General features: G+C 57.7%; 1 protein-coding gene and 1 pseudogene across 1 annotated transcript; one reads left to right on the top strand and one right to left on the bottom strand.

Annotated features, from left to right (window-relative positions):
• Positions 1-1,531: 1,531 nt before the first annotated feature.
• NELFB (negative elongation factor complex member B) lies at positions 1,532-19,406 on the bottom strand. Its single transcript, XM_050760130.1, has 13 exons — positions 19,101-19,406; positions 18,636-18,799; positions 18,276-18,375; positions 17,639-17,869; positions 11,252-11,437; positions 10,407-10,519; positions 8,980-9,082; positions 8,288-8,383; positions 7,742-7,884; positions 7,503-7,609; positions 2,884-3,025; positions 2,500-2,608; positions 1,532-2,332 (listed from the first exon to the last, which is right to left on the bottom strand). Exons 1-13 carry the CDS (start codon positions 19,200-19,202, stop codon positions 2,186-2,188), a joined length of 1,743 nt encoding a protein of 580 aa, XP_050616087.1. The 5' UTR covers positions 19,203-19,406; the 3' UTR covers positions 1,532-2,185.
• Positions 16,215-16,600, top strand: LOC126937124 (39S ribosomal protein L52, mitochondrial-like; annotated as a pseudogene).
• Positions 19,407-20,916: the final 1,510 nt, after the last annotated feature.

Below are 20,916 nucleotides of genomic sequence, written 5' to 3'. Positions count from 1 at the left end.
GGAATTCACGTCCATCACCCACAAACACAGTCCATGTTCTCAGCCTCTGAAAGGACTGCACCCTCACTGCTTCCCCCAGCTCTCACCAGCAAGGCTGTTTCCCCCAAACCGTGGGCACCCTCCCCGCTCCTCCTCCCAAATTCCCCATAGGTGTTCACTTCACCGGACAATGCCTCCCACGCCCAGGCCCTCGGTCCTCCCCCACCAAGTCCTTCTCCCTAACTTCCCAGCAGTGTCCACACCCGGTCACTCAGGCAGCTCTGCTCTTTCTGCCCCTAGAGGCTTTTGCTACAGTAACCATGCGCCCCCGAGGCTCAGCTGTCCACTCACAGTCCCATCCCAGTCCTTGCAGCTCACACCCTCCACCTCGCCAGTCCCTCACCCACGGGTTCCTCACTCTGTCCTTCCCTCCCCACCCATGAGCCTGGCACCCCCTGCAGGCACCCTGGGCAGGACCCACCCGCTGCCCAGTGACCACACCAGGCACCCGGGTCCACTCACTGGCCATGCCTCCTAAGTCGTTTCCTCGTCCTCTCCCCTGCCACTCCCCCCATCCTGCCTCCTAGCCCACACCTGAGAAACCAGGATCAGCAGCAGGGGCTCCCAGCGTCTCCTCAGCGCCCCCGCATCTGCGCCCACCAGCCCTCCTAAGCACACCCCTGCTGTGCTGAGACCCGGCCACCTGCTCATTCAGTGACAGCCCAGCCCCTGGTCCGTCCTCCACCCCTCACCCCACCGGATCATTCCCATCAGCCCAGAAACCTCCATTTCTCCTACCTTAAAAAAAAAAACCGGCCAGGTGCGGTGGCTCACACCTGTAATCCCAGCACTTTGGGATTTGCTGGACAGAGCCCAGCACCTCGGCTCTGTCCCCGAAGATACCAGCTCGGAGACTCCCATACCCATGAGATCCCAGCACCATGGGCTTGTCTCGCCCAACAGGTCCCAGCTTGCTCAGCTGTGGCCTTGCGCTCCAGGGAGGAGAGCTCGCCGACAGGCGTCTCTGAGGACAGTGACAACTCACAGCCAGGCCATCACCCCTGCATGCTGCAAGCCGAGGACAGTGACACCTGGCAGCCGGGCCAGCGCCCCTGCATGCTATGAACTGTTGCCTGGCTTTGAGGTCTCATCTGCTGGGAATGGCCCCAGCTCTGTGACCGCGACCATGGCATGTCCTGGGCCTCCAGGGCTCCTGTCCCTGGTGCGCACGGGGAGGTGAGAGGTGCCCCCTAGAATTGCAGGACAAAAACAAAGCAGCTGACCTGTGTCTTAGGGTACTGAATCCCAAGGGTGAGGGATTCCTGCCAACCTCCCCCAGAAATTGTATCAACCTCCTCTAGAAATTATTATATCCTCCCCCAGAAATTGTATCGACCAACCCCAAAAATTATTATATCATCCCCAGCTGCTGGTCACAGACAGGGCTGAGCAGTCCAGGGAGGCTGTGGCCCGTAAAGCCCCAGGTACTGGCTCCACAGCACGAATGCCCGTGTCCATCTGAGCTGCATCCAACCCCAGGGCAGGCACAGACACATTCCAGCCTCCACATTTACCAAAACGCCTTTTATTTACATACAAGAAAATCTCACCATGTGTCCAGCTGGCCTCGTCACGGCCGCTGAAGGCGGCGCTGCTGGGCGAGGAGTGCTGGTTCCAAGGGTGAAACAAGGCCACAGGTGCACCTGGGCTTGTTCTGGCCACACCTGTGACTTGGGCTGCAGGGTGAGGTGGCTCCCTCCACACAGGCCCCGGGACACCCACCATGGCAGAGGCCAGGCTGCTGCCCCCACACGGCCTCCACGGGGTCACGGGTCCATCTCCACAACCCCAAGACAGTAGCAGTGTGCCTCACTTTCGCCAGGCTGAGCCAATGAAGAGGCCCCGCCCTCTCCCTTGGAAAACAGGTGGTGTTTTCCTAACCCAGGAAAAGGGAAAATGAGCACACTTTCTGTGGCCGTGAAAGTACAAGGAGAGGCTGTGCCCTCGGAGCCACTGCGTGGATGGCAGGCAAGGTCTGGGAGCCTGCTCCAAGGAGCAGGAAGCAGGGGGCCACGACCCCAGGACAGGCCCAGCCACAGCCCCGGGAGGAGGGACCGCCCTGTATACCCAGGTCTGGGAGTCTCTTCTGGCTGAGCAGGGCCGCGACTCAGCAGGGCCCTGGAACCCGAGCAGGCCTGGAGGACCCTCAGAGCGGGGCAGGGGCAGGCACGCTGGGGAGGGGCAGCTCCAGGGCCGGCGTCTCCGCAGGCTGCGCTGGGCTGGGCTTCCGGTGGTCCAGTTGTTCCAGCTTCTCGCCGAGCTGGGAGTAAAGCTCCTTCACTGCCTCTCCACTCTGCGGGGAACCACACCATGGGGCAGGCGAGGCGCATGGGCAGGCGCAGGGGGTGCGGGGCGGGTGCCCACCGACCACACACACGCACTGCAGGGGCAGCTTGGCAAGCACACACGGGGCTGGTAGGGACCAGGCACCTTCACACAGCAGCCCCCCCGGGCACCCACCTGGCCTGTGGGCTCCAGGGCCTTCTGCAAGGCCTCCAGCTTAGATGGGGCCACCCTGGGGTGCAGGTGAATGAGAAGCCGCAGCGCGTGCCGGTGCACGTTCTCCTTCCTAGAAAAGGCCGTGCAGGGCTGGGGTGGGAGGCAGGCCCTGCTGTCTGCCCAGGCCAAGCCCGGATGCAGGTGGCCAAGGCCCCTGGAGACAGGACATGGCCAGCCTCTGGGACCCTCCCCAGCTGTACCCAAGCACCCTGCAGGGCCACATGCGGGCCCCAACACACTCACCTGGGGACCCTCTGCCCCAGGTGGGGAACAGCAGCCACCTCTCAGGCTGCGATGGACAAGAGCTGAGGACAGAGTGGGCCAGATGGTGCCCAGGAGGCCTACCTCGGAGAGGCAGTGAGGAAGAAGCCATCGAAGAGGCTGCTACAGAAGTCCTCAAGGGCAAATTCGTCGGCCAGCAGCGCAAGGCTGCCCGTGAGCAGGTGGAGGAAGATGTCGCCAAAGGCCAAGTCGCCAAAGGTCTCCACTGCAGACACAGCAGGCATCAGCCCAGCGCCACCCACCCTGCCCACCTCAGAGGGCACCTTTGTCCTCAGAGACCTCAGAACCTGTTTCTGGGGGTGCTCACATGGGGGTTTTTGAAAGTTCTGAGGTGGGAAGCACAGGGTCTCAGCAGGTGAAGAGGCAGGTGGGGGTGGACAGGGCGGGTGGGTGGGGTGGGACTCTAGGCGGGGAAGCAGAGCTGCAGCCTGGGGACAGGAGGAGGGGTCGGGGGAAGAGGAGACAGAAAAACAAGGTGCTCCTCCAGTCCCGAAAGGCCTTGCCCAGTAGCTGAGCCCAGGAGAAACAAGCCTAACAAAATAAAGGGCCTGGCGCCAACTCCACAGAGTTCTCCCAGACTACCAACTACACTGTGCCACAGGAAGGAGAACGAAGCACTTTCACATTCTTTTTTGAAGCCAGACACCAAAACACAACAAAGACAGCAAGCGTGCCCACAGATGCCTCACATACGACCGCAGCACTGACGCCACGGCGCGCAGCACCCCACACCGGGCCCCTGCAGGAGGGAGGGTGGCCGCCCGCGGACTGATGCCCGTGGAATGACGCCAGGAGGAGCTGTGGCCAGGCCACACGGAGGTGACATGTGCGGACGGGGCAAGGGTGGCCTTCCTAGTACCCCGGATGGCGCTTTCTGAGGACAGACCCAGCTGGCGCCACCTGTGCCCACGGAGTGACAGAAACCAGGAGACCCAGGAGACCAGGAGACCCAGGCCCCCAAGGTGCCTGCCTGCCAATCTCCCAGGGCCTTGGCCAGCCACAGAATACGTGGCAGGCACACAGTCCCGACCAGGGGATCCAGCAGCAAGGCCCCACTGGGCAAATGCCCTGATTCCTGCAACTCGAGGGAACCCAAGACTGTGAGACAGGAGAGGGGACAGCAGGCGCATCCCAACCCTGACGGGGCCGTCTGCACAGCAGACAGGAGACACCTGGAGAAGTGCAGCCACTGCCAGGCAGTCAGCAGAGGAGCAGCAGTGAACCTGGCTCAGATGTGACAATGGCCTGCGGTCAGTTTTTTATTTTTTTGAGACAGAGTCTCGCTCTGTCACCCAGGCTGGAGTGCAGTGGCGCGATCTCAGCTCACTGCAGCCTCCACCTTCCAGGTTCAAGCGATTCTCCTGCCTCAGCCTCCCTCAGCTGGGATTACAGGCACGCACCACCACGCCCGGTTAATTTTTCTATTTTTAGTAGAGATGGGGTTTCGCCACGTTGGCCAGGCTGGTCTCGAACTCCTGACCTCAGATGATCAGCCCACCTCAGCCTCCCAAAGTACTGGGATTACAAGGTGAGCCACCGAGCCTGGTCAGTTTTTTACAGGCATTTAAAGGCAGTCTTGTCTTTTTTTTTTTTTTTTTTGAGATGGAGTCTCACTCTGTCGCCCAGGCTGGAGTGCAGTGGTGCAATCTCGGCTCACTGCAAGCTCTGCCTCCTGGGTTCAAGCGATTCTCCTGCCTCAGCCTCTCGAGCAGCTGGGACTACAGGCGTGCATCACACACCCGGCTAATTTCTGTATTTTTAATAGAGATGGAATTTCACCACGTTGGCCAGGCTGGTCTGGAACTCCTGACCTCAGTGATCCACCTGCCTCGGCCTCCCAAAGTGCTGGGATCACAGGCGTGAGCCACCGTGCCCAGCCCCCCTCTTTTTTTTCTGAGATGGAGTCTGGCTGTGTCGCCCAGGCTGGAGGGCAGTGCCGTGATCTCGGCTCACAGCAACCTCTGCCTCCCAGGTTCAAGCGACTCTCCTGTAAAAGCATCCTTCTTTTGTAGAGATGCCGTCTGCAGCCTGCTTTCTGTGATGTGTCAGATTTACACCCAGACATTGCCCTGAGGGACAGGCGGCCACACGCAGACCCCACACGGACCCCAGGGAGGTTGGAGATGGTGCTGGGTCCTCACTGTACCGTGCTCTTGACTTTATATTATTTCACAAATTCCCACTACAAAAATGTTAAAAAATAAACAGGAGAGAATTCCAAAAATCAACATCTATTCTTACTAGAACCCACTAAAAACCTAAGAATAAGCTTGCTCTCCCCAAACGTTACTGAAAATGCACATCCCAGCCCGTGGGGCAGCCACGTACTCCGACGAGAAGCCGCACTCCTGGTTCCCAGCCTGTTTCTAGCCACAATCAAATGAGAAAGAAACAGAAGCACATGCAAGGCCTCCGGGTGAGTCTGTCACCGTGCAAGCTCCACAGGGACTGACACAAATCTAGAAGGTGCCGCCCACTGCACACTGGGCTGCGCCACGGCCTCGTGCCCCTGAGCTACACACCTGCACAGCACGTGGCTGTACCGAGTACCGGAGGCCACTGGGACACAACGGTAAGTGATTGTGTATCTAAACAGAGAAAGTGGAGTAAAAATACAGTATTGTCAGCTTATGTGACCATGTGGTCGTATATGTGGTCCACGGTGGACAGAATGTTATGTGACACGTGACTGTACTGCAGTGGACAGGCCAAGGCAAATCAAAGTTATTTTTAACTATGTTCCCGGAAGTCTCAAAAAATAAACAAACCGGTTCTGCCCAGTGGCCGGCGGCCGGCAGCGCAATGTCCCAGTGCCCTCAAGAGCCTCCCTGAGCCTCCAGAAGGAGCAGCAGCGTTGGTGCCCGCGTGAGCCCAGGAGGTCATGTCTGCCTGCGCCGTCTGATGCCACTGTCTGTGGTCATTCGTTCCAGCAGCAACAGGAAACCCACGCCCAGGCGACCCAAGTTCAGTGAGAGGCTGGCTGGGGACAGGTTAATACCCACAGGTAACTTCCTCCGCAAAGAAAGCTGGAAAATGCATGCACGCACTGTCCTCGGACACACCAGCCACCGAGAAACACACTAGGCACGTGCTGTGGTGTGGACGTGTCCCTAGGTTCACCGCCAGAAACCTGATCCCCAACGCAACACTGCTGAGGTCGTGAGGGCTCCATCCTCGCCAAAGCATTCACGCTGTTAGCACAGGAGTGGGCTCCTGATAAAGGGGGAAGTCTGGCCCCTTCTCTGTCTCCACCTGTGTTTCATCTCTAGCTCTGTCTCTCATCTGTCTGTGTCTCTCATCTCTGTCTCTCTGTCTCTCATCTCGGTCTGTGTCTGTCTGTCTCCCGGGCCCGTGCCCTCTTGCCCTCTGCCTTCCACCATGGGATGACACAGCAAAAAGCCCCAGTCAGATGCAGGCCCCTTGGACCTTGGACTTCCCATCCCAGCCCCCGCAGAACTGCTGCTCTTTTTTTTTTTTTGAGACAGAGTCTCGCTCTGTCATCCAGGCTGGAGTGCAATGGTGCGATCTTGGCTCACTGCAACCTCCACCTCCCAGATTCAAGAGATAATCCTGCCTCAGCCTCCCAAGTACCTGGGATTACGGGCACCCACCACTGTGCCTGACCAATTTTTGTATTTTTTTAGTAGAGACGGGGTTTCACCATATTGGCCAGATTGGTCTCAAACTCCTGACCTCGTGGATCCGCCCGCCTCAGCCTCCCAAAGCGCTGGGATTACAGGCCTGAGCCACCGCGCCCGGGCATCCCTTCCCTTTCTACATTGCTCAGTCTCGAGTCTCTGTTAGAGCAGCATAACGTGGACTAAGACAGCAAACCCCAGACAAGGCCTGAGTCAGCAGGGAAGAGCCCAGGGTCTCTGTCACGGTGGGTACCGCAAGGCTAAAGAGGCCCCATCTCCCACGGGACCTGCAGTTCTACTCTTGAAGGCGCCCATTTGGACCCTTCCTCTTCTTCCTGGCTTGCAACAACCCCTCCCCCGTGGAGGCTCCCAGGAGGAAGTGGGCCTGTCACCACCTGGGTGGGGGACTGGGGCAGGGGATCTCTCCCCCTCCCCTTTGCTCCATCCTCTGAGCAACTGAGGGGTCCCAGGCCCCTCGCCAGTAAGGATGAAATAAGAGCAGCTCTTGCGTCACCTTTTTGTGGGAAAGCACAAAGCTGAACTCCGTCTCCCTTTCCTAGTAAAATAAACTATAGACAAAAACGTAAAAGTGAAAACGAGGCTGTGAACGGTGGCTCAGGCCTGTAATCCCAGCACTTTGGGAGGCCGAGGCGGGCGGATCATGAAGTCAGGAGTTCGAGACCAGCCGAACCAACATGGAGAAACCCCATCTCTACTAAAAATACAAAAATTAGCCTGGCGTGGTGGCGGGTGCCTGTAATCCCAGCTACTCAGGAGGGTGAGGCACGAGAAATCACTTGAACCTGGGAGGCAGAGGCTGCAGTGAGCTGAAGTCGTGCTATTGCACTCCAGTCTGGGCGACAGAGTGAGACTTCGTCTCAAAAAAAAAAAAAAAAAAAAAAAGTAAAAACAAAGCTAGCAAAGTTGGAAGTGGGCTGGGGAGATGACAGCTCCTGGGGGCCCTGGCGCCTGCACCCTGGGCGGGATTGCACGCGGCAGCTGCCGCAGGGAAGGCACTGCCAGCCACCGCCCGTCAGGACTCACCCAGCCCCGGCAGCAGGCGGAGAAGCGCATTCTTGTTCCTCTGCTTGGTGATATGCAGGACGTAGTACAGCCCCACCTCGCAGGCCATGCGCTGCTCCTGCAAAAACCTGTGCCCCGGGCGCCATCAGCCCTGCCCGAGCCCCCACACCGACCCCCGCCCAGCCCTGCAGCGGCCCCCCGGCAACAGTGCCACCCCTGTGCCACGGCCACCCCTGCACCCACGGCCCTGCAGCCCGTACTTAGTGAAGCTTTCAGGAAGTGTGTTTGGATATGAGACTGGGGCTTTCTCCTCGGCCGGAAGTTTCTGATCCACATTGAAAGTGTAGTCATCCACCAGGAAGGACATGAGCATCGGGAGGAACCTGGTGATGAGCTCTACCTCCTACGAGGAGGGGAGGCCATGAGCGGGCCCCGCCCCACCCCACCCCACCCCAACGTTGACACACACCCTGCCCCGGCCCTCCCACTCCCCCAGCACCTCACCAACCCCACCCTCCTCTCCAGGTCCCCAGGTCCCTCTTCCCACCTCCCAAGTCCTCCACCCAGGTCCTCAAACCCCCTTCTGGGCCTGGATCCACATGGAGTAGCCACCACCTGTGGCCAGCCATGGTCCACGGAGACACCCCAGAACCCCCCTGGTGGGCATTTTCCCAAACAGAAGGTGGACACCTCCAGGAAGGAAGCTTTGGGACCAAAGGGGCCTCCACAACCACTTTGCTAGCGCCTCCCGCTCCAGCCCACAGCTCCTCGGGAGAAATTGGCAGTCCCCACAGGAGGCTTGTTACCATCTTGGGCTCCTTGAAGACTTGGCTGTCAATCATGTCCCAGGCTCCCTGGCCCAGTGCCAGCAGCCGGAGCAGCAGCAGCAGGTCGGGGCTGTCCTGTAGGGAGGACGGGCTCAGCGCCAGTCCCAGGCAGCCGTGTCCTGGCCATGGAGCTCCTCTGACCCTACTCGTTACCCAGCAGGGTCTCTGGTGCCCATGGCCAGGACCACACGACTGCAATCACCAGCCCCACACACGGGGTGAAACCCAGTCTCACAGCAGGGAAGCACGCGCCTCTACCTGGCCACTGCCGTCCACACCGACCACCAGAGCCGGCGGGGCGGCCACAGGGCCCCGACCGCTGCCGTCCACACCGACCACCAGAGCCGGCGGGGCGGCCACAGGGCCCCGACCGCTGCCGTCCACACCGACCACCAGAGCCGGCGGGGCGGCCACAGGGCCCCGACCGCTGCCGTCCACACCGACCACCAGAGCCGGCGGGGCGGCCACAGGGCCCCGACCGCTGCCGTCCACACCGACCACCAGAGCCGGCGGGGCGGCCACAGGGCCCCGACAGCTGCCGTCCACACCGATCACCAGAGCCGGCGGGGCGGCCACAGGGCCCCGACAGTTGCCTCCACACCCCGACCACCCGGAGCAGCCAGCGGGGTGGTCACGTGGCCCCGACAGCTGCTGACCAAGCCCACACTCACCCTGGGCAGTGTCTCCTGGCCAACCAGCTCCTGCAGGTGCCTGACTGTGCTCAGTGCCAGCGTGTTGATGGCGAAGGGGTCACACAGGATCATGGACAGGTCCCTGGAAGGAGGCCGCCTTGGCGTTAATGAAACGCCTGTTGCCCCTCCCTTCAGTGGCACAGTCCTCAGGAGGGGTGGCCTAGGCTGGGTTCGGGACTGGCAACGGGCACCCATCACATGCTGGGTTTCTTAAAAAAAGCTTAAGGTTGGCCGGGCGCAGTGCCTCACGCCTGTAATCCCAGCACTTTGGGAGGCCGAGGCGGGTGGATCACGAGGTCAGGAAATCAAAAACCATCCTGGCTAACACGGTGAAACCCCATCTCTACTAAAAATACAAAAAATTAGCTGGGTGTGGTGGCAGGCGCCTGTAGTCCCCGCTACTCGGGAAGATGAGGCATGAGAATGGCGTGAACCCAGGAGGCGGAGCTTGCAGTGAGCCAAGATCGCGCTACTGCTCTCCAGGCTGGGTGACAGAGCGAGACTCCATCTCAAAAAAAAAAAAAAAAAAAGCTTAAGGTTTGCAATTTGTCCTTAACATGTTAGATCTTCCAAATTAGAGTTAAAAAAACAAAATAAAGCCTGAGTGTGGTGGCTCATGCCTGTAATCCCAGCACTCTGGGAGGCTGAGGCAGCAGGATCAATGCCCAGGAGATGAGGAAGACTATACCACTGCACTGAAGCCTGGGTGACACAGACCCTGTCTCAAAAAGAAGAAAAAAAGTGGCAAAGGTGGGGCCAGGCAGCACTGTATCTATACACCAGCCAGAGAATGCTGGAAAGCAAATGCCAACAGATACCCCTAAGCTCAGAGGCTGGCTCCACGCCACTGCAGGCACCAGAGCCCCCAGCCCCTGGGCCTGGCTACAGAATGCAGAGTTGAGGAGGGAGACTTTGCTACCCAGACACATCCCAACAACCATGTCCCTTCAGCTGTGCACCAGCAGTGCCCAACATAGCTCTGCTGAAACATCCAGGAGGCTGGGTGCGGGGGCTCATGCCTGTAATCCCAGCACTTTGGAAGGCTGAGGCGGGTGGATCACCTGAGGTCAGGGGTTCAAGACCAGCCTGGCCAACATGGTGAAACCCTGTCTCTACTAAAAAATACAAAAATTAGCTGGGCGCAGTGGCGTGTGCCTGTAATCCCAGCTACTTGGGAGGCTGAGGCAGGAGAATGGCTTGAGCCTGGGAGGCGGAGGTTGCAGTGAGCAGAGATCGCACCATTGCACTTCATCCTGGGCTACAGAATGAGACTCTATCTCGAAAAAAACAAAAGACAAAGCAACATCAGGGAATAAACACCTGCTACCCACGACAAAACACAGCGAGCGCAGACCAGATGCGCACAGGGCCCTGGGGGGCAGAGGCTTCATGGAGCCGACCCTCACCCCAGCACCTGCTCCTGGCCCTTCTTGACTCCATCGAGAAACCCCTGCAGCTCCCGCGCCCTCTTGCTGTCCACGAACCGCTCTCGGATGCAGGCGTCCAGGCACCAGGTGAACTGCAAGGAGGAAGCACGGTCGGGACCAGACCAAGCCTCCCAGGACGACCAGAGATCCGGCCCCAAACACAGCCGCAGGCCCCGGCCTCTCGCTCAGTCACAGCTGCTGTGAGGGAAGGCACCGGGCACCAGTCTCCCGACGGTGCCGAAGCAGCAGGGCCAGGACAGCAGTGGAGACAGTGATGATGTTTCTTTCTAAAAGGGGACTCCCTCATGGCACCCTGAGTGTGGGGGTGGCCACTGCGGCACTCCAAGCAATGGAAGCCTCGGAGGGTGACTCCAGTCCCAGAAAGATGGTCCCGAGGCTGGAGGGTCCGTATGAAGGGAAACCCCATCCTGGAGCACTCGGTACCTGGCCAACAAGTAGTCCCCAGGGTTCTGGGGAAGGGGAGGGCCACAGGCCAGGTTTGGAAAGATGGGAGGAAGCTGGGGCAATGGTCAAGGTCCAGCCTGTAGGTCCTACAGCCCTCGGGAACAGACAAAGGGCTGGACGGGGCAAGAGAGTCCCAGGGAATGGCCAGGTCTCTGGCTCAGATGCAGGGGACTAGCCTCCTTCCCCCATCAGGGTCTGGAGAGGAGCCACAAGATGCCAACACACAGCAGGACAGAAAGATCAGAGCCCAGGAAACAGCCTCGGGAGAGGAGGGCGCCCAGGTGGTCACCGGCCCAGCCAAACCCACAGGGAGGAGAGGAGCCAGGAGGGCCAGGAGGAAGGAGGGAGGGCTGTGCTACCTTGTGGCACGGGTCCACAGTGCAGATCTCACCCACGTCCAGGTCATGCAGGGACATGAGCAGCTCAGCCCGCAGCGTGCAGTAGTGCACATTCCGCGTGCGCAGGAAGAGCGTACGCAGAAACTGCAGCACCATGTCGTACAGCTTCACGTTCTTCCCCACCATCTGCGTCAGCCGCTGCACCACCTGCAGTGAGCAGCACCGTCAGGTCCCGGGACCCTCCCAGGCTCCACCACAATGAAGACACATGGACATCACGGGCAGGGCAGTGCAGCCCCTCTGTCTGGACATCTGGATATCTGTCCTTCCTACTTTTTGGCAGAAAATGTTCCCTCCTCTCTTATTAAATATTAGCACCCAGTCTGATGGTAGCAGGTTCTGTTATTTTTCTCTTTTTTATAACTTTTTTTGAGACAAGGCCTTGCTCTGTTGTCCAGGCTGGAGTGCACCGTTGAGACTGTGGCTCACTGCAGCCTTGACCTCCTGGGCTAGAGTGATTCTCCTGCCTCAGCCTCCCGAGTAGCTGGGACTACAATTGCATGCCACCATGCCCAACCTTTTTTTTTCTTTTGAGATAGTCTTGTGCTGTCACCCAGGCTGGAGTGCAATGGTAGGATCTCGGCTCGCTGCAACCTCCGCCTCCCAGATTCAAGCTATTCTCCTGTCTCAGCCTGTAGTTGGGATTACAGGCACAGGCTGCCACGCCCAGCTAATTTTCTGTATTTTAGTAGAGACAAGGTTTCCCCATGTTGCCCAGGCCGGTCTTCTGAACTCAGGTGATCCATCCACCTCGGCCTCCCAAAGTGCTAAGATTACAGGCGTGAGCCACCACACCTGACCCAGTTTTTAACTTTTTTTTTCTTCTTTTGAGACTGAGTCTCACTCTGTCGCCCAGGCTGGAGTACAGTGGTGCAATCTTGGCTCACTGCAACCTCCGCCTCCCGGGTTCAAGTGATTCTCCTGCCTCAGCCTCCTGAGTAGCTGGGATTACAGGGGCCCGCCACCACATCTGGCTAATTTTTGTGTTTTTAGTAGAGATGGGTTTTACCATGTTGGCCAGGCTTGTCTTGAACTCCTGACCTCGTGATCTGCCCGCCTTGGCCTCCCAAAGTGCTGGGATTACAGGTGTGAGCCACTGTGCCCGGTCTAATTTAACTTTTTTTTTTTTTTTTTTTTTTTTTTTTTTTTGAGATGGAGTCTCGCTGTGTCACCCAGGCTGGAGTGCAGTGGCCCGATCTCGGCTCACTGCAAGCTCCACCTCCCGGGTTTACGCCATTCTCCTGCCTCAGCCTCCGAGTAGCTGGGACTACAGGCGCCCGCCACCACGCCCGGCTAGTTTTTTGTATTTTTAGTAGACGGGGTTTCACCGTGTTAGCCAGGATGGTCTCGATCTCCTGACTTCGTGATCCCCGCCTCGGCCTCCCAAAGTGCTGGGATTACAGGTGTGAGCCACTGTGCCCGGTCTAATTTAACTTTTTAAAAGAGAATTGGGCTGGGCACGGTGGCTCATGGCTGTAACTGCAGCAAATTGGTAGGCCAAGGTGGGTGGATTACCTGAGACCAGGAGTTCGAGACCAGCCTGGCCAACATGGTGAAATCTCGTCTCTACTAAAAATACAAATATTAGTCAAGCGTGGTGGTGGGGGCCTATAATCCCAGCTACTCAGGAGGTTGAGGCAGGAGAATCATTTGAACCTGGGAGAATGAGGTTGCAGTCAGCGGAGATCACACCACTGTACTCCAGCCTGGGCAATAAGCAACTCCGTCTCAAAAAAATAAAATAAATAAAGTAAAATATAAAATTAAATTAAATTAAAATAACATAAATAAAATAAAAATAAAATAAAATAATAAACTCAGCCAGGCACAGTGGCTCAAGCCTGTAATCCCAGCACTTTGGGAGGCCAAGACGGGCGGATCACGAGGTCAGGAGATCGAGACCATCCTGGCTAACACGGTGAAACCCCATCTCTACAAAAATACAAAAAACTAGCTGGGCGAGGTGGCGGCCGCCTGTAGTCCCAGCTACTTGGGAGGCTGAGGCAAGAGAACGGTGTAAACCCGGGAGGCAGAGCTTGCAGTGAGCTGAGATCCAGCCACTGCACTCCAGCCTGGGCGACAGAGCGAGACTCCGCCTCAAAAAAAATAAATAAATAAAATAAAATAAAAATAAATTCAAAAAATTAGAAAATTTTAAAAATAAAATAAAATAAATTTAAAAAAATAAAAATAGGCCAGGCGCAGTGGCTCATGCCTGTAATCCCAGCACTCTGGGAGGCTGAGGCAGGCGGATCACAAGGTCAAGAGATCAAGACCATCCTGGCTAACACGGTGAAACCCCATCTCTACTTAAAAAAAAAATTACAAAAAATTAGCCGGGCATTGGCGGGCGCCTGTAGTCCCAGCTACTTGGGAGGCTGAGGCACACTGGCGTGAACCCGGGAGGCGGAGCTTGCGGTGAGCTGAGATTCGGCCACTGTACTCCAGCCTGGGTGACTGAGCGAGACTAGGTCTCAAAAATAAATAAATAAATAAATAAAAATAAAATAAATTTAAAGAATAAAAATAAAATAAGCAAATAAAATAAAACAAAATAAAATAAAAATAAAAGAATCAACCTAGGACTAAGCAGACCAAGCAAGTCCCTCACAGACAGAAATCGGTATGGGCAGCACCAGGTCACCAGAAGAGATGGGGCAGGAGAAAGGCCTGAGAAGTGCAGGGCACCCCACCGTTCGCAGAGGGGTCCAAGGGCTCTGTCTGACAGCAACGGAACAAGAAAAAGGCCCGTGGAGGACCTGACTGGGAATAAACAAACAGGGAAGGGAGGACAAAGGTGGCACTAGCCACCCCCAACAAGCCCATGCACGTGGTCAGGACCCACGGCCTGAAGGGAGCCCAGAGCCACACGAACTCTTCAGCACTTGAAGTGCAGTAGTTCAGAAGGGCGCTAAGTGTGAAAGACTCACCAGGTTTCAAATCTCAGTGATGCTCCCACAAAAAGCATTACAGTTCAGTTTTTTTTTTTTTTGCTTGTGAGACAGTGTCTCTCACTCTGCCGCCCAGGTTGGAGTGCAGTGGCTCAATCACACCTCACTGCAGCTTCAATCTCCTGGGCCCAAGCGATCCTTCTGCTTCAGCCTCCTCAGTAGTTGGGACAACAGGTATGCGCCACCATGCTGAGTTAAATGTTTTTTCTTGTAGAGACAAGGTCTCCCTTTGGTCTTCAACTACTAAGCTCAAGCGATCCTCCCACCTCAGCCTCCCAAAGTACTAGGAGTACAGGCGTGAGCCACGGTACCCAGCCCAATCCTTTACATGAATTACATGCTGAAACATAATACTTTGGATACACGGGACCAAACAAAACATTAATGAAATTGATCTCACTTTTTTTTTCTTAATGTGGATATTGAAAAATCTTAACTTATAGTTCACTTTATCTTTCTATCGAACGGTGCTAAAGTTGGTTACGGCCAGGCTCACACCTATAATCCCAGCACTTTGGGAGGCCAAGGTGGGCGGATCACCTGAGGTCAGGAGTTCCTCTTGGTTCAGCCTGGTCAACAAGATGAAACACTGTCTGTACTAAATAAATACAAAAATTAGCCAGGCATGGTGGGGCTGGCCTGTAGTCCCAGCTACTCGAGAGGCTGAGGCAGGAGAATTGCTTGAACTCAGGAGGCAGAGGTTGCAGTGAGCCGAGTTCGAGGCACTGCACTCCAGCCTGGGTGACAGAGCAAGACTCCATCTCAAAAAAAAAAAAAAAAAACAGAAAAAAAAAAAAGGGCCAGGCAGAGTGGCTCATGCCTACAATCCCAGCACTTTGCGAGGCCAAGGCAGGCGGATCACGTGAGCTCAGGAGTTCAAGGCGAGCCTGGCAAACACGATGATACTAAAAACACCAAAACTGGCTGGGCATGGTGGCACACGCCTATAATCCCAGCTACTGGGGAGGCTGAGGCAGAATAGCTTGAACCCAGGAGGCAGAGGCTGCAGTGAGCCCAGACCACACCACTGCACTTTTGCCTGGGTGACAAGAGCGAAAGTCCTGTCTCAAAAAAAAAGGGAAAAGGCCGGGCGCGGTGGCTCACGCCTGTAATCCCACTACTTTGGGAGGCCGAGGTGGGCGGATCACGAGGTCAGGAGATCGAGACCATCCTGGCTAACACGGTGAAACCCTGGCTCTACTAAAAATACAAAAAACTAGCCGGGCGAGGTGGCGGGCGCCTGTAGTCCCAGCTACTCGGGAGGCTGAGGCAGGAGAATGGCATAAACCCGGGAGGCGGAGCTTGCAGTGAGCTGAGATCCGGCCACTGCACTCCAGCCTGGGCGACAGAGCGAGACTCCGTCTCAAAAAAAAAAAAAAAAAAAAAAAAAAAAAAAAAAAAAAAGAATGGAGTGAACCCAGGAGACGGAGCTTGCAGTGAGCCGAGATCGCGCCACTGCACTCCAGCCTGGGCGATAGAGAGAGACTTCGTCTCAAAAGAACAAAGAAAATTGTCAGCAAGTTTCAGTTTAGAACAATGCCAATATTATTAACAGACAGAACCCTAGGTTTGCTATTCTCTGAAGAATGAAAAACAACTCAACTGCAACCACATTAACAAATCATTTAAATACCTGAAAACTGAAGGACCAGGCCGGGCGCGGTGGCTCACGCCTGTGATCCCAGCACTTTGGGAGGCCAAGGCGGGTGGATCATAAGTTCAGGAGAGCGAGACCATCCTGGCTAACACAGAGAAACCCCAGCTCTACTAAAAATACAAAAAATTAGCCAGGCGTGGTGGTGGGCACCTGTAGTCCCAGCTACTTGGAAGGCTGAGGCAAGAGAATGGAGTGAACCCCAGGCGGAGCTTGCAATGAGCCAAGATCGCCCCACTGCACTCTAGCCTGGGCAACAGAGCAAGACTATGTCTCAAAAAAAAAAGAAAAAAGAAAAAAAGAGGGCTACCCCGGCTACTCTGGCTCAGCATGGCTGCTTTGGCAACTGTTCTCTTCATAGGTGTCTGGAGGCTGCACTGTGGTACAGCCGCTTGGGCGGGCGGCCAGCCAGTGGCTACTACAGCAGGAACTGGCGGCCAACCCCTCCGGCTACAGGCCCCTTACAGAGCTCCCAGACTGGTCATAGGTGGACGGCCGCCCTGCTCCCCCAGTGAAAGGCCAGCGTGGAAGAAAAGCTGAAAGGGAGAAGTTTGCAAGACGAGTTGTACTGCTGTCACAGGAAATGGACGCTGGATTACAAGCATGGCAGCTCAGGCAGCAGAAGTTGCCGGAAGAACAAGGAAGCAGGAAAATGCTCTTAAACCCAAAGGGGCTTCACTGAAGAGCCCACTTCCAAGTCAATAAAAAGCAACTCTTGCCTCCCTTCCTCAGCCCCTCTCTGGATTTCTTATCACCTAGATGCTTCATCCCAGCCAGAAGAGAGCCTTCACATTCCCCATCCGTGTTCGGAGCAAAAGAGCCGGGACACCAAGAACAAGCTGTTAGATCACTGCCTGGGAGGTCTGGCTTAGTGCCCTCATCTCTGGCTCCATTCCAGTTCAGCTAAGTCTTGCTTTAAAATGTTTACCTCCTTTGCAGGCCATAGGACTGGCCCAACTATGAGAAATAGCTGTTCTGTGAACATGAAAAGGGGACAGCAGTTTTCCTGGTTCTAGCCAGCACTCAAGCCTTTACCAGCCCACACACAGCTTAGGCCATGTACAGCTGTCATCTAATACATGTTTTCGTGAAACAGAAAAAAAAAAGTTGAAGGACCAAACAGAACTTGCTTTTTAGAGGTGGGCCGGGGGCGGGGAGGTGCCGTATACAGTGGCTCACGCCTGTAATCCCAGCACTTTGGGAGGCCGAGGCGGGCGGATCATGAGGTCAGGAGATCGAGACCATCCTGGCTAACACGGTGAAACCCGGTCTTCAATAAAAATACAAAAAATTAGCCGGGCGTGGTGGCTGGCGCCTGTAGTCCCAGCTATTCAGGAGGCTGAGGCAGGAGAATAGCGTGAACCCGGGAGGTGGAGCTTGCAGTGAGCCAAGATCAGGCCATCGCACTCCAGCCTGGGTGACAGAGCGAGACTCCGACTCAAAAAAAAAAAAAAAAAAAAAAAGAAGTAGCGGAGGCAGGTGCTGTAACTTCTCATTAGGGGCCTTTCTGTGGATTTTAATGTTGTCCATATATCACTTTAAAGAAAAGTAAACTACAAACATAAAAACCACCAACATTCTTTCCAGCACGGGTACAGGCCAGCTCTCCCCCGCCGCCCAGCCAAGAAGCAGAACCATCCAACCATTCACAGGGCAGCAGGGTGTTGATCCCCAGGCAGCTGATGGGGCCAGCCATGGCACCCCCAAAAGGTGCCCCGCCCTGCACACGGCCTGTCCCCTCACCTCGCCCTGGCGCCTGGTCTTGGGGGAAGGGCTGAAGAAGTTGTGCAGGACAGAGAGCTCTGTGCTGAACAGCGCGCTCTCCTTCTCCAGGATGTACTGCTTCAGCAGCGGGGAAACCTCGTCCCCGAAGAGAGCCTGGTTGTCTTGCCAGATCTGCCGCTTCACCTCCACGGCGCAGGCTCGATACAGCTCCTTGTCAGCCATGACTAGCTTCAGCTTTTTCTCAGGAACCTACATGACACCACAGGCAGCCTGTGAGTGGCCCCTGTGTCCCTGGATCTCCCTTAAGACAAGCCAAGAGACCTCAGCCCGCCCCCCGCAAGACCACCTCCTGCTAAGCCCCACCCCACAGGACACCTATGACAGGTTCCCTGGCCCCAGCAGGTTCATGCAGACAAGCCAAATACCAACAGCTCTATCCCAGGGCGGGCCCCACACCCCAACTCCAGTGCTAAGGTTCAGTCTCCACGCTGCTCATGCAGGAGAAGCCAGACAAGCTCACCATAGACAGCACTCCGGCAGGCGGCGTGGGAAGCTCCCGGAGCTAGGTGGCCACCAGAACTTCCACCAACTTAAGGGCATGAGGGGTGGGCGGACGGTCCACGCCACCACGTCCGGGTTAGGGTTAGGGCCCTACCTTGGGCAGGTGCTTCATGACGCACATCACCACGGGCTGCAGGGACGGCATCTTGACCAGAGAAAAGCTCTTCTCCAGAAGGTCTTCCAGCTTCTTGTACCTGCAACAACTCACAGGATTGATGGTGCAGCGATGCGCCAGATCAGAGCAGCTACCTGCTTGTCCCCACACAGGTAACAGCTACCAGGACAAGCCTCCACGCGCAGGACACATGGGGCAAGGCTCCACACTCAGACACAAAGCCAGGCCACCTCTGGGAGCAAGGATGTGGAGCCAAAAGGATGATAAATGCCCCTGAGTCGATCCAAGGCTGAGAAGACAGCCACACATCTCACCTGCCCATCCCTCCCGCTGACCCACCTTTCCTCAGCCTTCCCTTCCGAAGCGATGGCTGACACTCGCTCCAGCAGCTTGTCCCGCAGCTCATCGAACACCGACTGGTGGAACTCCAGCCGCGGCGTCCCGTGCAGGTCCAAGAAAGGGAGGGCCGACTGAAGAGAGGGCAGCAGCACGCCATTCTCTGTCTGAGGAAGTCAAGAGAAATCTCAGCCGCAGCCCAGTGCGCCCGGGCACCCCAAGGTTCTAAGAGCTCGAACCCAGGGAGGTACGAACCCAGGTGTTCCCAGCCGTGCTGGCGGTAACCGCAGCCACCGAAAGCCACCCAGCCGTCCAGCAAAGGGATGCTGGCTCCGGACTCCACCCCCAAAACAAGACTCAGACACCAAGAGAAAGCCGGAAAACTTCCGGCGCCTCCGCCAGGCCCGACTCCGGCGCAGGCAGCCCTGCCCTCGCACCGGGATCCCCCCGCCCCGGGGGCTGCCCCACCTGGAACTGCTCGATGGCCTTGAGTGGCTCCGTGCAGTTGGTCAGGGTCTCCTTCAGGTCCTCGCCGTTGGCCACGCCCAGGTCCTGCAGCCCCGCGAACATGGCCGAGGCCCCGGCCGCCGCCCGGCTAGGCGCCCCATCCCCAGCCCGCTCCCCCGGCGCCGCCGCAGACACCCCAGAAGCCCGCTCCGCCGGGCCTCGGGGGCCGCCCGAGCCCCGCTCCCCGGCGCCCTCCAGCTCGGCCAGGTCCCGCCCGCCGCGCGGCTCCGCGCGCGTCCTGCAGCCGCCCACTTCCGCCCCGCACCGCCCGGGTCCGCCCGCCAACCGGCCCCCTGGAAACGCCGCCGGAGCCGCGCGCAGGTTCCTGGGAGCAGCGCCCCCTCCCGGCGCGAGAGACCCCGCCCAGGCAGCCCACTGCGCATGCGCCCGCCCGGTCCCGCCCGCTCCCGGGGTTTCTGGCAGAAGAGGGCGGGTGGGAGCGTGGGGGCGGAAGCGGGGTCGGTCTGATCTGCCAACTGACGTCATGTCAGCCGAGTGAATTTCGTGTACACAAGCTTGGAAAACGCTCTTGTTGATCTCGCGGCAGCCACGCGCCGCGGGGACGTTTTGCCGGGGGTTGAGCTCCCCGCCCCTCCGCTCTGCAGGTGCAGGACACGGGCGCAGACTCCCTCCCTCCTGAGCGTGGCTTCCTCCGCGTGAAACGGGCACGAAGCCCACCGCAGCGCTGTCGCCAAGACTGAGGTCTGAGCGCCTTCAGGGGGCCGGGGCCTGGCGGAGACCGGGCCCGCAGCGGGAGCGCGAGCGACGGCCGCCCTCCCCGGCACCGGGAGGCTGTGGCGCCCACCGAGCTCCGCGGAGCCGTGAGGGAGAGTCCAGTTTCCACAGTGTCCCTTCTCATCCCAGGCGGGTGGGCTTCCCGGGCCTCCCCGCCCCTCCAGCCCGCCGCCCTCCCGCAGGCAGTGCCCCGCCAAGCACCCTACACACACCCTCTCTCTTTTCGGTCTTCCCTGCCGAGTTTTTCTCTAGAAATTTCTTTCCCGCTGCCCAACAAACTCTTGCTCTTCCTTAAAGGCTCCTTCCTCCACCTCCTCCAGGAAGCCCTCCCTCCTCAGCCCAGCTGGAGGAGATCGTTGCGTCCTTCCTGCCGCTCCCACTCCTAGCTTTGTGTCTCACCAGGGGTGCCTGGTGGTGCAGCCATGAGCAGAGCTCCTGTTCCCACAAGCGGGGCCAACCTCCCAAGGCCAGGGCTACCACGGCTCTCTTGCTGCTGGCCAAGTTGGTCACCCCAAAGGCGAAGGTACCAGTGCCTTGATCCAACCCCCAGCTGGTTCAGTGGCAGAGGAGGGCAAGGGACACAGCACACACACAGCCCTAGGGCCTTGGATTCCTCTCTGCCAAAGGGGATGGTGCTGAGGCCACAGGAGCAGCTGCCCAGAGCCTTTTTGAAGGGGTTGAGCTCTGGGCCTGGTCTGGGTCCTGGGTCTGGGAAGGACTTGGGGAGGTACAGGTGATGGCACTGCAGTTAAGCCTCCTGCAAGGTGGCAGCCTTGGGGCCCAACCCTGGGTAGGAGGGCAGGCCAGTGGTGACAAGGGAGGCCCCAGCCAGGTGAAGCTGCAGGCAGGGGCAGTACAGGGACCCGGCAGGTGAAGGCCCTGGGAGTCTGCTGGCAGTGCCACAGGAGTCTGCAGGGCCCTGGGCCAGAGTTTTCAGGGCACAGGTGACTAAGCCCAGCTGCGTCTTCAGCTCAAGGCCCAGGGGAAGTGGGGTTAGGCCCTGGTGAGCGGGGTCCCTGGGCCCTTCCTGAGACCTGGCCAG

The sequence above is a fragment of the Macaca thibetana genome, chromosome 15 (assembly GCF_024542745.1).
Source record: "Macaca thibetana thibetana isolate TM-01 chromosome 15, ASM2454274v1, whole genome shotgun sequence".
NCBI classification, from domain to species: domain Eukaryota; kingdom Metazoa; phylum Chordata; class Mammalia; order Primates; family Cercopithecidae; genus Macaca; species Macaca thibetana.
The sequence above is the reverse complement of the archived record's forward strand: the minus strand, read 5'-3'. Positions and strand labels throughout refer to the sequence as shown.